Raw genomic sequence first — 15646 nt, forward strand, 5'->3', positions numbered from 1 at the left:
GCATAAATTCTTCTTGCAAAAGGTGATTTTGAGGTTCTTCTGGGATTCACAAAACCAAACAAGCTTGTGTAGAAGAAACAAATATTCACAAAACCAACAATCTTGTGTAGAAGCTCCTTAAAAACAACTTCAAAGTTCCATTATCATGACATGCATTTGCACAAAATGCATGCTTTTAGTCTTCCATATCTTTCAGTCTTTCTTGACTTAAAAGAAAGAAGTTTTTACTCCAGAAAACAGCTCAAGATGAAGAAATTCACTTTTGGAATAGAGACAGATACTAGATACTAGGTGGTATGGACTGCAGCCTTAGTAGTCCAAGTTCATACCCCTGAAGAAATTCAGTTTTGCTTTGTAACACAAGCTGAGCTTACACACAGGAATATTTCATCTAAGGAAAAGTAAATTTTTGTTTGCCTTTAGAGCAAAAGATGTTATGAGTCCCTCGAAATCTATATGGGCAGGAGCAAAAAGTTCTTCCTCTTCCATGTGCACTAGCTGACAGAACAGCATTCTGGTCAATTTAAGTGGGTTTTTTTCTTCATTTGCAGTTTCTACAACAGACTGCAATCTGTTGGCCCTAACCTCCCAAAAAATAGAGAAAAGACTGTTCCATCATTGCTTCTAAAAAATCCTTAGAATGTATTTTCTGTAGTTGACTTGAGCTATTAAGGACATGACTACGGCTATTTAAAACTTCTGCTGCTCCTGGACACTATCACAAAGTCCTTTCTTTCTCTCAAAAAAGATGACCTTCAGCATGTATTGTATGCTTATTTTTTTTTTAGCAGTTGCAATGCCTGGGCCACCAGGTCCTCCTGGAGAGCCAGGGTCACCTGCCACCAGGAATCTGGTAAGAGAGCAAAATAAGGAAGTTTGCTGTAGAAAATTTTCTTCAAAACTTTTAGTGGTCACTGGTAGCACTGAAAGAAGAGTGAAAGCTCCATCCTGTGTTTTTATTTAGTAGAATATTTTACAAATCACATAATTTTAAGATGCAAACTGCAGGTTTCCCTAGCAATTCTAAAAATTGTTGTGCCAGAGACTGCATGTAAATTTGTTTCCTTTTCTTATATTATTAAATTAATCAAAATTGGGTCTAAGATATCCATGAAGAAAAAAAAATAGCTAAGGCAGAATTCTCAGTAGGTTCTAAACTAAGAACTCATAGTTTCTGTAAAAAAAAAGGCAATAAATAAACAAACAAACAACAAAAAAAAAAAAACACCAAAAAAGCCTGAGAAAACCAACCCCAAAAGCCGTATTCAAGCTAGCAGAGGGCATTCATTGCAATTCTCAGGGGAGAAACAAATGTTCATAGACTGATGCCCCAAGATAGAAGATTGTAGTTGCAGGCTGGGAGCTACTGTCTCAGATAGAAGGTCTGAGCTTACTTAAGATTACTTAAGATTAATAAGGTCTGAGCTTACTTAATATTAATAAAAAAATACTAATCTATAGTAGGGTCTGCATTATTTATAAAGCATTCATATGCCTTCTGTCAATGAGGAAATGAGGAAAAAAAAGTTTTAAACTACTGCAGTTCTCTTCTGAACTCTGCCATTTTGACCCAGGGTGCAAAATGGTAGGAGCACAATCTTCACTCTGCACAAAATTAGTACGAAATTGCTGTTGTTCTACTACAATCCACAGAATGAGGATGTTGGTATGCCAAAGTAGTAAGATATTCATATTACTTTATGGATTAAATTACATAAAACTGACTTTCCTGCAGAAGAAGCCTTGACATTTATGTATCCAAATGAGACTACTTAACTTGCAAAATGTTTTCTGTGTCTGATGAAGTATGTTTCACTTTCCTATTTGACAGGTTACGACATTCCAAAACATTGAGGGCATGTTGGAAAAAGTTCATTATGTAGCAGAAGGTACACTAATCTATCTGAGGGAAACCAGTGAGGTTTTTATCCGTGTTCAGAAAGGATGGAGAAAATTGCAGGTACTATTGCACTGCATTCTAATATTTTCCAACTCCCTTCCTCACAATGAAGGTGAGGGACATATTTTTACAGAGAGAGAGAAGTGTGGGTGCAAAGACTCCTTTTTTTTAATTCAGAAGCTCCTGATGATACATTTTGGTTCTAATCTCCTTTTTGGTCCTTTCAGCTTGGTGAGCTAATTCCTATCCCTGCTGACAGCCCTCCTCCTCCAGCCATATCAAGCCATGTAAGTACAAAATACTGGAGTGTGGAAAACTGAGTCTAGATGTGTGATACGCTTGGCAGAAGTAGTATGCAGATCTCTGCACAATGTGGTTTTCCACCAAGATTTGTCAGTTCAAAATAAGCATCCTACCACTACATAAGCTTGCAAATTGATTTGCTTGGAGAGTAATCTGTTTCCAGTATCTTTTGAGATTCCAAACACTAAAGGCACAAAGCAACATTTACAAAAAGCAGAATAAAGTAAGCAGCCCACAAAAAAAATCCAAAAAAGAACCCAAACAAACAAACAAAAAACCCCAAAACAAAACAAAAGAGACCAAAAATCAAACAGAAGAAAAAGCAAACAAAAACCCACAAATCCGCAGAATACTGTTCCATAAGAATCAGTCATATCAAGCCCTCTTCCCTTCAAGGAAGGTCAGAAAAGGGTTTCTGGAAAGCAGATTTTCTTTGAAAGGTTATAGTCCTGTATTCAGTGTACCATAATCATCACCTGAATGTAGCTTACCCCACAGAGGGTGCTCTTTAAAGGGTGCAGAGGATGCTCTCTGAAGCCTCAGTTGTTAGTTTGGGCCTGACCCCATTCTGCAAGTTATTGTACCACCCTGCATGTGAGCATGGTGTCTGTCCCAAAAAATTGTGGGAGGATGAAAACCAAGAAATGGCAAAGGGAATAGAGAAGGTTTTTTGATGACAAGTTAATTGATCTGCTGAGAAAATGAAAGGGCAAGAGAGTGCTAGGAAGGAGCAGTAAGAAGGAACATGGACAGAAACAAATAAAAAGGGTTAGAGTAGGTCAGGGAGAATTCACCTAGCACACTGGAAAAATGTCTAGACCTCAAGTTATAAGAAATTTTCTGCAGCCTCCAGTTGACACCACCTGAGTTTCCCATCTGCTCTGGTTGGTGGCTTTTTACTCACACTTGCCATAATTAGAAAAGAAAACTTTGCTGCTCCTGAAACAATTAACAGGGTTGAGAAGTGTTTCTACCCATTACATTTTCTGTTTTCACATCCTCCTTACCCTTTCAGTTTTGATTTTCCTCATCTGCTCTTCTGCTCCTACCAAGAGCAGGCTGCTTTCATGCAGGACTCCAGGTGTAATTAAATTTTTATTTAAAAAATTACTGAGTGTGTACAATTCTGATATTTAACATATTTTTTTGCTTGTGCTTGAATAACAGGGATTTCAGTCTATTCCAGCACTGAGACCAGTATCATATATGAACAATGGAAAACCAGCAGTAAGTATGAGATCTGTATTGCACCTGCAGAGCCATGCTTTGTAATGTGACAGTTTGCATCTTTACGAACAGTTGTGATATTTGCTCTTCAAACTCAGAGATTTACTTCAGAAATTTACAAATACACTTCTTTAATTTATTCAGACTTCTCAAACACAATTTGAAATTGTTCCCTCCAGATCTGTTTTCATCATCCCAACCCCTTTTCCATCTCAAAGGAAAAAAAACTCCTGACTGAGTTGGGAATACCTCTTCACTTAATGATTGTACCTGCAATACAGAGTAACTTCTAAACTAACAATAGTGCTACAAATAATTAAAATATTTGTTACAATATTTTCAATCTTCGTGGTGCTGCTTGGCTTAGATGGACACTTTAGAATTTAAGACTCTACTTAAAAGGCTTTAAAATATTTAGACAAAGAAAGCAAGGTAACTGACATATCTAAAAAATGAAACCAGAAAGGAAAAAAAAAGGAAAAATGTGGATTAGTTCTTGCATCTGTGCTGCTTGACTTAAGCATGCTATTTCTTCTATTTTTAAATGGTACCTAGTCACTTCTTACTACTTTTTTCCATGTTTGCTGGATTTGTGATTTTGTTAATATGAAAACTCCAGGATTTCCAATTGAAAATATTAGCTGCTTGTAAAAGATTTTTATTTTTAGGAGTACATAATATTCATAGTTTCCTGAACATTGAAAGATGAATTTATATTTCTGCTAAGGGTCTCATGGCTCTGAGAAATGTAATATTATGGCAACAAATAACTTTCATACTTGTTATGAAGGGTACGTGTTCTGTGCTGGCAGGAGAAGAGGGCACTTGTTTGTTTCCAAGATTTATCTTCCTTGTGCCATAAACTTCTTAAAAATGGCTCCCTTCCTTCTTTTTTCTTCCAGTTGCATCTGGTGGCTTTGAACTTCCCATTGTCCGGTGACATGCGAGCAGATTTTCAGTGCTTTCGGCAGGCCCAGCTTGCTGGTTTGACATCCACCTACAGAGCCTTCCTCTCATCACACCTGCAAGATCTGGCCACAGTTGTCAGAAAAACAGACCGACACCATTTGCCAGTAGTCAACCTTCAGGTAAAAATGGGTACTTAGTGCTTGTTTTTTAGGATAGGCTGTAGGTTCCTCAAAAATCTTGGAAAATAGCAAAACCACTAAGTTTCAGCCCAAACTGCATTTTGTAAAGAAGCAGCTTTGCTTCATATTTCACAGCCAGACTCAAGAAACAAAGAAGCAGTGATGAAGTTATTATGTTCTACCTTTTAGTGTGATCATAGGATAAAATGCCTATTTTTCTCATTTCAAAGAAAAATGCAAATTCTGTGCTTAGGCATGATGTTGGACATACCCCAATGGAACTGAGAGGAGAGTCTAGAGCATGAGTCATTTTGTGGTCTCACATAAACAGACACACTCCAAAACTGAGGAAAACCAACCATGTCTTTGTAGCATTGGCTGGCTCCCAGGACAGGCGGCCAAAGAAACCTACAGGAATAACACATGACGCTTGGAACACGTTGAACGGATGCTGCTCTGAAGTGCCTGCAAACACAGAGCCTTGAGAGAAATTTGTGAAGACAATATTGTTTCAGCCTTGACTGGAAAAACTCAAAAGCAGTTTGAGAGGAAGCCAAATGCAAAGGTTTTACCCTGAATGTTTGCAACACTTTTCACAAAACTGTGACCTTAACAGAAGTTCCACTACAATTTATGTCTATATTTTCTCTACAGCTACGGTAGTTACAAGCAATTTTTCAAACAATGCTTTAGGAGGAAAAGGACAGGGGATGATCAAGCTGAATTTTTGGAGTGACAGCAGAACAGAGAGACAACTTTGAGGCAAAGGCATGGACCAGACAGCTATTTGCATAGAGTTGACAGACAAGACAAGTTTGTTCAGGAACATTATGCAGAAACTTGTGTCAAAGATGAAATCACAAGGGTCCTTAAATGCAGATTAAATTTTCAATTTCCAGCTAAGTCTATGAAGGTAGACGTGGGATTTGGAGTAGATTAGGGATTTATTTGTTTGTAAAAGTGGCTTTGAAATTTTTACAGGGACAAACCCTTTTCAGTAACTGGGAATCTATATTTGATGGAAATGGTGGACAATTCAACATTCATGTTCCAATATACTCCTTTGATGGCAGGAATGTCATGACTGATTCATCTTGGTGAGTTGACATTACCTTTTATATGTTACATGTATCGGTTTTTTCCTGCTTTTACCAGATAGTAAAAGAAATAGTAGCAGTATGTTTAGCTACTAGCCGTGTGATAAAAATTTCTCTCTTTTTTATACCATTTTCTTTCTCTTTTCTGATAGCCTAGAAATGGGAATATCAGATTGTGCTCTCCTTTCTTTCTCTCCTTTCTGTCTTCATCTTTACCTAAATGCTCCTTGTTTCAAGCACAAGGAATACAGATCATCACACATACAGGTGTGCAGTTGAATAAATCCAAAGAGACTTTTGCAGTAAATAACTTCTTAACATTACCTTTCAGGCCTCAGAAAATAATATGGCATGGTTCAACTGCAAATGGGATCCGACTGGTTAGCAACTACTGTGAAGCCTGGCACACAGCTGATATGGGAGCTATGGGACAAGCATCGCCTCTGAACACAGGGAAACTTCTTGAACAGAAAGTATATAGCTGTAATAATCAGTTTATTGTTCTCTGTATTGAAAACAGTTTTGTCTCTGATCCCCAAGGAAAATAATTCACCTGCTGCACATAGGAATATTCCATTTGACGACAGAAAAAGCTGACACTGAAATTTCATTTGTAATGATGTAAATATTTTAATTTTTGTGATTACACATTTCAGGAAAAAAATAGACATAGAAAACATACCTCAACACAAACCACATTCCAGCTAGGTGGAACATCCAGTGCACACAACTGGCTTAAAGTCCTTACTTCCCCTTGAACCCCATGCGGTTTGAGGCTTGCCAGCAGTTAGCTCATGTTCTGCCTGAGCTGGAGGTCACCTAAGGGCATGAGCCAAGTGTGGTCTGTGAGGAAGATCCAGTAGCCTGCCTCATAAGCAAAGTGGCTCAGCAAGGCTGCTGCTGCTGCTTCACAGCTGAGAAGCTGCATGCTCCATGCACTCCTTTCACTCACGTAGATTTTGGACACCCAAGGCACCGTTCATATGTACTCATATATACAGTGAATACTGAGAGGCTCTTTTGCCTTACAGAGCTCACATTTGCAAAGCGAAGCTTTAAGAGCAAAGGTACTCTTCTCTGAGTTTTGGTGGAAGCCAAGTACTTGACTCCTGTAAGCTTGTATGGATCTCAGCTTGGATGCTTACATAGAAATATAGCAGCTCCCACATCTTATTTCAGCTTTTCTCTTTGCAGATTCTAGGCATAAGACTTTATTCAGGAGGAGTAAATTTCACATTGACAAAATCTGGTCTTTATTTTGGTGCTATTGTTACCAGGAAACCTGAAAGCAATGTTAATAGAAAACATCCTGTTTAACTGGTAGAACTGAACAAAGCAAATGCAGGCAAATGAACCATCTGACCTTTATTTATTTCATTGCATGTCAGAGGAAGTCATTTCCTTTTGTGTCAGACTGACGAATTAAATACATCTCTCGTGGTTTCTTTAAAATAGGTTCTACACATTGTTATCCTACTAAGTTATATGTCAAGTGATTTTCCTTTTTGTGAATTTACCCTTCTGGCATTCACATAATTAAAGAATTGTTAATATAAAATATCTGAAACAATTATAGGCATGATCAGGAAATTGTAATTTTCTTCACTAACAGTATCAACATAATATCTGAAGTCTTCTGCTGATATATTTGTCTACTGCATACTTTTAACAACATATATACTTGTTTTATCAGGCAGTGACTATGGAGGTCAAACTCCACATTATCTTTTTTTTAAGATTTTAACGAGAATCCATGTTGGAAATACATGTTCATTTGCTGACAAATAGAGTACTAAATAACTAGACAGCTTTTGTCAACAGACAAAAGCAAATTACACTTACAATACTAAAATTATATAATTGTACAACTAAATATTTTGAAATGCAGCTTTATTTTTCCAAATTATTATAAAAACCTATTTCCCATGATCAGCTGAAAGATATCTTCTTTTTTGTTTCTGGAAAAGCAAAAAATGTAAATTACTCCATTATTACAACATGGTAATAAGGTAAAAGCCATTTGTATTACATTTAAAATGTATGCATAACAATTCACTGCACTCATTTATAGTCAGCCTTCCTAAAATACTGAGCCATTCTTGTGCCAAATTCCTTCAGTTCACAGAGCTGGAAGAGTTATTTATGTACAGCAGGGTTTTGCTCTGAGTCACAGAAGAATCAAGGGAGAAAAATAAAGTGTTTTTACCTGCTTCAAGCAGCAGCCATCTACTTTTAATCCTTTACAGGCAGGGGGGTCTCTGCAGCCACTCATTCACATCAGTCCCCGCTCTCCCTCTCCTGAGCTCAAGCAGGAGAAGCTGGCTGTCCCTTCGCCTGGAATTGCAGTGACAAGAGGTAGGGGGGGCTTGGGGTCACACAGAAGAGCTCTGTGAAGGGGGTGAGAGAAGACTAAGAAAAACATGCAGTTTTTAGGAGATACTGCGCTGGAGTTTAAGTTGGGTCCAGCAAAATGCATCCAGAGATCTTTGTGCCAGTTCTTCCACAGAACTGACCTATCTCTGTATCCTGAACAGAACTTAACAAGGAACTGAAATGGTTAAGCACAATCAATAAGTTGCTAAAAACCTCTCCATGTTTGCTTCCCACCTCTAAGATTAATCTGCAGGCTACAGCAATGTATTGCACACCATTTAACTGAATACAGAGCATGAACTGTGCACCACCTGGGCTGCTGTGGTGCTGAGTTCACAGGCTTGCTTACACACCAAGGGAGACACCTTTACCAGAGAATGGCATGAGAGGCCTGTTAGAAATATGATGTTTCCCTGGGGGAAAACAACACCACCACACACTTTTTTTCAAAACCAGTGATGTTCTTTAGATTCCCTAGTATAAGTGAAAATAAAAAATAATATTCATCAAGGATATAACAGAGAAAAAAAAAATAGCCCAGTACTTAAGAATAAATTAGCTTTCTCAGTCAAAGGAGAGTACTTTTATCAACACAGTTTGAACACAAAAGTCAGCTGCACTTGAGGAAGAACGTCTGCTATTTCAGGTAAGAAACTGTGTATAAGGCAAAGTAATCACCAAGAGGGCACTAGAGCAAGATTGAAAACAATAACTGCACAAGAAATCAATGTGGCAGTCTGAATTGTAAATTCCCCAATATCCTGATCTGGCCCACTGGTTTTGGTAGCAGTAGGTAATCAGCAGGTCTTCCACCCGTCTCAGTTCAGGGATCTTTTCTCTGGGCAATCACAAACCATGTCATGTTTCCATCTATCAGTAGCATGCTGCTCTGCCGAGAAGAACTGCAGCAAGAGGAGCAATTTCTCCTCCCATTGCTGTTATAATCAAGGCAAACCTGTGAGTTTCTGCAGTGCAGCATATACATATCAAGGGACTGGCAATTAACTCATTTTGGTGTAACCACAGACTGCCAGCCTTGCTTCTCAGCTGTGGAGTGAAAGAAGAAAGAATGACTTGCAGTATGTCCTGCCTGGAAGATTCCACTTCCAAAGAAGTTCCTCTTCTTTGGAATTGAGATTTAGGTATTCCTTCTGCATTAATACTGCAAGTCTTGTTTTCACTCCAGTACTCTCCTGGAGAAAAGAACCTGTCTTCTAGATTTTTAAAATATTAGATGCTAGAATTGCAATTTCATTTTGGTGTTCAAGTACTGGGATTAATGCCTTGTGTGCATCTTGAAAACACGTCTGATTGGGATTTAGCTTTTATTTGCTGATCTGATACATTTTTTAAGCCTGCACTCTAATAGTTCCTCCCTGCTGTCTCTCCTTTATGCATAATCAGTAGCTGCCCAGAGGTAGAAATACTTCTAGATGGACATCTACTTCACTCCTTTGATACTTTAACCTGAACCTGGCCTCTCTTTTTTAACCAGTCAGAGGGCTGCTGTTTGCTGCATCTTAAAAAGCCTATTCTGCACCTTGGTGCAATTTCCACTGTTACTAGTTAATCTAAAATTTTTCCTATTGTATTCTCTTCCAGTGTATCCACATTAAAACAAACCACAAAACACCATAACTCCACCGCATTCTACTCCTAATGTTCCTCATTAATGGCTCTATGTATACACAGCCTAACCTGGAGGTGTACCCAGAGTGGCTGTCCCAGTTCCAGCAGCAGTAGACTTTGTGTGGGGGAGAGGAACACAAAGTCACAACATCTCTTCATCCTGGGTGGGCAAAAGAGAGTAATAGAATTACAGACAGCACAGACTGTGGGAATTTCTACATTGTGCCAGTTTACATGGGGTAGAGTTCATTTTCATCACAGTAGCTGGTATGGGGTTTTGTTTTGGCTGTATGCTGACAACAGTGCTGTTAACACAGAGTTGTTTTCGTTCTTGCTGATCAGGGCTTACACAGAGCCAAGGCCCTTCTGCCTCTCGCCAGTGAGGCAGCTGGGGGTGCAAAAAAGTTGAGAGTGTATGCAGCTGGGACAGCTCACCATAGGGCTATCCCATATCAGATGGCATCACGCTCAGCTGATAAAATGGGGGAAAAAGCAGGAAGGGGGAATAATTCCAGTGAGGGCATTTGCAATCCGAAGTCATCACTCCACCATTCCATTACAGCTTTGCTTTCCTGGGTATGGCTTAACAATGCCAAAAAATGGGAGAAGCAGTGAATTAATTCCTTGTTTTGTTTTGCTTACATGAGTGGTTTTGTTTATCTATCACACCCAACCCATGAGTTTCATCTTTACTCTTTTAGCTCTCTCCCCTGTGCCACCCTGAGGGAAGTAAGCAAGTAGGTGTATGGGGCTGAGCTGCCAGTCAGGGTTAAGCCACAACATACATATGAAATCAATTCAGCATCACACCCTGGTGTTGATCAGAGGTGACCTTCCCTCAGACTGTCTCAGGGATACTAGTAATGCTTCAGCAGAAAAGGGGGTGACAGCCCTGTTGGACCTTACAAGAAGTACCTAAGATCACATTCAAATTCAAGCCAGGATGATGATGACATTGCCTTTGCAAGAAAGATGAGTTTTGTATCAAGCACTTTGAATGTGTTCACCGTTGGAAAACCATTATCTTCCCACTGAGTTAGATGGGTTGGTTTTAACATCCAAAAAATGATTTGCCAGTATTTAGCTTTGTTCTACAGTTATATATTTTCACATTGCAGGCCTCAAGGTTTCAACTGAGGCTAGTCTTATCTCCAGGGCTAATACTGTACTAGAAAATTATCACAGTCAAGGCAGAGCTATTAGCAGATATGTCACATCTGACAGACAGCTGAACTGTCCCCTGGCACAGTTCTGGTCAGTGTCACTTGTAATCCTTCCAGCCACTTCTTCAGGGGATGCTTTGTAGGGAGAGCATGTGCCAAGAGCTACTCTTGTAGATAGTTTGAAAGAACCACCCTATTTTGGAATAGAAAGATATAATGATACTCACAGGTGCTTAAGCACTGTGCTTGGTCTCAGGGCAGCTGGAGTCCTCATGCCACTGAAAGCCTGTAGAGGGACTGCAGGACACACGTCTGATTGCCCACAGAACACACATCAATGGCTCTTTATGTCTTCTTGCCAAATTTAATAATATATATTCCTTCTGCAAACATTCTCCACTCATGTAAACCCCATGTCCAGACTGTGCTCATTCAGGGCACCCCCTAAAGCCATCATTATCCTACACAAACATTCTCAAGCTGCATATAGATAGATTGTGCCGTTCCATTATCCTCACCTCTTTCAACACTGATGAGCACATCGGCTGGAGCATGGATTGACTGTTCACAGAACTGGTATGTTTCAAACACCTGAGAATTAAAGGCTACTGATAGAGTCAGCCTGTACAACTGATAACTACTGCCATGATGCCTTCAGTAGCAAACAGGGCAACACAAGACATTTGTTTAAGTGCTTTATCCCAGCTGGTGGATCAGCCATCATGTTTGTGTGCACAGCCTGCCTGTTAGCACTGCTGAACAACTTCCCATTCTAGGGTCAGCAGTGTCCTCTCAGTGACTTTCCAGAGTCTGGAGGTGTGCTTAGGTTCACCTGAGACATAAAACATGACTTCCTAGAATCATCCCAAAACCCTTTCAGCCAGCCTATGAGAAGCTTCCCTGCAGTTTGAAATGTGAGGCTGCATCTCTTGATCCTACACCATATTAGGATAGGGTGAGTGGTGTGTTTGAACTCCTGTGTTGACTAAGTTCTTATTGTTATGTTGACCAAAACCAAGCCTGAAGTCATATTACTTATTACTCCTTTTTTCAGCTGAGTGAATTGGGAATTGTTCATCAGCTTCATCAAAGAAATTTCTAATTTGTTGATCCCATTATTTTGAAGTTGAAGTTTCCTTCCAAGAAGGTTTAACCCAGTGGGCTCTGAACCTTCACAAGTCCCTGGGTTTGGGAAGCCCCTAGGGTACATCTGTGAACAGGTTGTTTCAGCAATATTCCCTACTGTATTTCATTGCCATTAGTTCTGCCTACAGAGTAAGAAACTGACTTGCTCTCAGCAGCTTTTTCCCACACTATTACTTGGCAAAGTTTCTCTATCATTATAGCAAAGCTTTTCTTAAACCACAAATTCATCTTCGACATTTTTTGTTCTTGATCTCAAACATCCAGGATTTGGAGGTAGTCTATATCAGGAAGACACATCAATTTTGACATCATACACTCATGAGCCAAGGTCTTTTAAACATATCCTGAGACTATTTGCTTCTTGCTGAGATATATGGAGCTAAAACCAATATAAGAAGCTAATTGCCTCAAGAGTCTGGAAGAGCACACTACAATTTGCTATGGCAGAGATGATCTGAGTAATTAAGACATTTACCACTGACACAGCTTAAACTTTAGGGGGGAGGGATTTAAGAGGGTTTTCATCATGCAGAATTCCCATCTCAATCTCCATTTTCAAAAGAGCAGACATAGGACTGCTGTTTGTGCAAAGGCTTAAAATCCAGCCAAAACTGATGCTATGCATTGATCCACCTGAATCAGAAATGGACATACAGACATCTATTCAAAAGTTTTAAAAAATACTTATTAAAAGCCAGAATTAATCGAGATTCATAGTTAAATGTTTATTCATTATCTCTCTCCTCACTTTACTGTAGCTTGATATGTCTTAGACTAGTAGAATAATTTAGATTGGAAACAGTCTCAGCAGGTCATCTAATCCAACCGCCTGCTCCAAGTACAGCTAAGCTAACTTCAAAGCTCATTCTTCTCAAATTGCAAGCAAACAAACTGAAGGTGCAGCAGGGTGCTCAGATGTCTACACCTCCATCTTGGGAAGGCCACAAGTATTATGTGCCATGATTCTTTTCTGTTAGGTCAGGAAAGTGTCCTGTCTGATGGATAGACATAACAGCCACCAAAGTCAGAATAAATTTGTGGCTGGGCCCCACAAAATTTATCTCCTGATGGAAGTTTTCTTTTCAGACGAAGGAAAGGTTGAGGGAGAGAAGCAAGATGAGTTAGCAGCATCTAACTCAGCCACCTCCTAATGTGCATGCTTTTTTCTTTTTAAAGAAAGTCAACTCTCCCAGCCTAGCTATTGATGATATATCAGAAGGCACTGCAAGCCTTGGGCACACCTTTGCAAAGTCCTGTTCTCAATTGAGTGCTATATAATGACAGGTAATAAGCTACTCATTCCATCAAAGCTACTGAATCAGGTTATCTTTCTTACAAAAACCCAGTTGCTCATCACCAGGAGAAAAGCTCAAGGAAAGTGATGAATAATCTAGAGGAGGGATCAAAATAGTCACAGCTGTGTCTTGTTGTACTGGTACACCCAGTAAGACATAAGGTGGGAAGGGAGCAGGGTAAGACAAGTCAAAAGGACTGGGGAGGAGGAATAATAATATTCTGAAGTTGTGGTGAACTCTATGAATGAGAAGCTAGAAGAAGATATGGTATTATCAACTCTGTATAGGCTCTATTAAAGCAAATATGAAGGCAGTAAACAACACTGGCTACAATCATAGCTATAAAGAGGAGAGTAAACTAAGAGGAGGTGGTTGTGAAGGGCAGCCCAATTGAATCTGATAGATGTCATACGCAGTGATGAAAAGGATTTATGTATCCATGTCCAAGATTCATGGTCCTCTAATTTCTCCTTGGCCACAGGTAAGGCATCCACGGGCAACTGTGCTGTCATTGACACTTCAGGCTATTAAAGAGGAAGAATCTTTCCATAGTTCATGAATAGGAATCCAGAGCTGTCGAAGTAGCTCCAGTAGAAAAGACCCTGAGTAGCACTCCAAATATCCTTAGTCTTGCAAATAAGGTCTATGAGCACAAATTACTTGGGCATTAAGCCTGTATTTTCCACTAGAATAATGTGTCAAAAATGTAACAGCTCCCAGGAATACTTCTGCAGGAATACCCCGATTCTACATAGAATCTGTGAACTATGTGGAGGGATTGAAGTTTAGGCAGCCTTGCTTCAAAATGTTTTGTTAATTTTTAAGTATCTCTCTCTCCATTGTGCAGAGAACTTAAGCATTCAACCGTAAAAAAGCTGCAGTGCCAAGATTTTAGCTGCTTAATCTAAATTAAGTTACTTCTAAACTACTGAAACGTATTTTAATCAAAGGCTGGTCAAGATAAGAAGTAGAGCAGTGACTTTTGTTTTTTCAAAATTAGAGCCTGCTTCAAAGTTAGTCCTAGTTCATAAGCAAGAGAAGAATAGGATAACAACCAACCTACTCCACTACTTCTGGGAAAATATGTCAGCGTCCTTCATTATTATCAGTAAAGTGCAGTGGCAGCTGTGACTGTCCCTTTCAAGCCAACTTGGAACCATACAGAGAAGTTAACTACAGGATGAAGTTAGAACAGTACAGAACAGGACAGGAACCTGATGAGACCCAATTATTCCTTTACAGCTTTTGATAGCGATGTTCAAATACACACTGCATTTCAGGCTCAAGTGGTCTATGGCAGTGTCTTTTTCACAGGATTTCTTCCTCATTTTGCTCACAGGAAAGCAATATCCAGAGAATTAGGATTACTCATCAAGGCATGACTAAGACATGGTGTGGCCCAAGAGAAAGGATGATCTCATGTTTGTGGCAACAGAACAGTGCCCAAAGGAATGCAATTCCATCCCTGATTCACTCATGGAGGAAAAGCTCCACATAAATATGTCCATTTTAGAGTAGGTGACAGATAGTGTGGAGTAGATCAACATGCAGTACAGGCTAAAATAGACTAAAGACAATTCAACCAGACACAAACATCTTTGTGTTCCACGTTCTGCATTCTTCCTAATGCCCACCCTCAAAATCATCAAACCCCACAGAGAGCACAGTATATCAAAAACACCCTGCACACTAAAATATACTTGTTCCTTTCTGATTTTGGTCTTTGATTTGGTTCCTGTGGGTAAGACATGGGCAAGCATCAGCAGAAGGGAGGGCAGAATCCCACAGCCTCTCAGGTTTGGAGAACAGTTGTTCTATAAATGCTAGGATACATCTCTTCTTGGCCAGGCTGTAAGAACAAACTGGTGTGTTTGTGGGCCAAGCCATTTCTGAGAGTTGATTCAACTGGAAACTAAAACTGTATTTAAAAAAGAGTCCCAGCCAGTCTCTAAAATGTAATATTTATGCAGTCCTTTGACCTTCAGCAAAGTTCTGAGAAAATATGCATCCTGGAAAAAGACATAGCGTTCAGCCTCTCAAGAAAATCTGGACTTCTCATGGCTTCAACTACAGCTACAGAAGGAGTAACCTCCTCTATAAAACTAAACTGCAACAGAATGACCCACAGATATACTCTAGTCTTTTGCTCTACTGAATTTTGAACGTTATTTGGGCTCTGCATTTTCTGTCTTTAATACAATCATTAATATTGGCAAAATAGTCCCATGACTATTTCAGTTGAACTGAAATTATCTCCTTGCCAAAGAGGGCTTTTCCTTTCCCATCTTTTATTCTTCTTTAGATCAAATAAATATATATACTAACTACCATCATTTCCAGTATTCTTTTGGCAGAATAATCCAGTGCCATGATGGACATCTTCATGATCTTAATTTAAAATGTTCTTTTTTCCCTTTAATATTAT

At 39.3% G+C, this 15646-nt stretch overlaps 1 protein-coding gene across 4 annotated transcripts in view; it reads left to right on the forward strand.

Annotated features, from left to right (window-relative positions):
- Positions 1 to 7833, forward strand: part of COL15A1 (collagen type XV alpha 1 chain) — a 122016-nt gene extending 114183 nt beyond the window's left edge. For all 4 annotated transcript variants that reach the window (XM_064705109.1, XM_064705110.1, XM_064705113.1 and 1 more), the window contains 7 exons: positions 789 to 853; positions 1832 to 1960; positions 2128 to 2187; positions 3371 to 3430; positions 4333 to 4518; positions 5500 to 5615; positions 5947 to 7833. In XM_064705109.1, the coding sequence (XP_064561179.1) occupies positions 789 to 853; positions 1832 to 1960; positions 2128 to 2187; positions 3371 to 3430; positions 4333 to 4518; positions 5500 to 5615; positions 5947 to 6163 (833 nt within the window). In that variant the 3' untranslated portion in view covers positions 6164 to 7833. The remainder of the gene's footprint in view (positions 1 to 788; positions 854 to 1831; positions 1961 to 2127; positions 2188 to 3370; positions 3431 to 4332; positions 4519 to 5499; positions 5616 to 5946) is intronic.
- Positions 7834 to 15646: the final 7813 nt, after the last annotated feature.

This window comes from Zonotrichia leucophrys, chromosome 2, assembly GCF_028769735.1.
Source record: "Zonotrichia leucophrys gambelii isolate GWCS_2022_RI chromosome 2, RI_Zleu_2.0, whole genome shotgun sequence".
NCBI classification, from domain to species: domain Eukaryota; kingdom Metazoa; phylum Chordata; class Aves; order Passeriformes; family Passerellidae; genus Zonotrichia; species Zonotrichia leucophrys.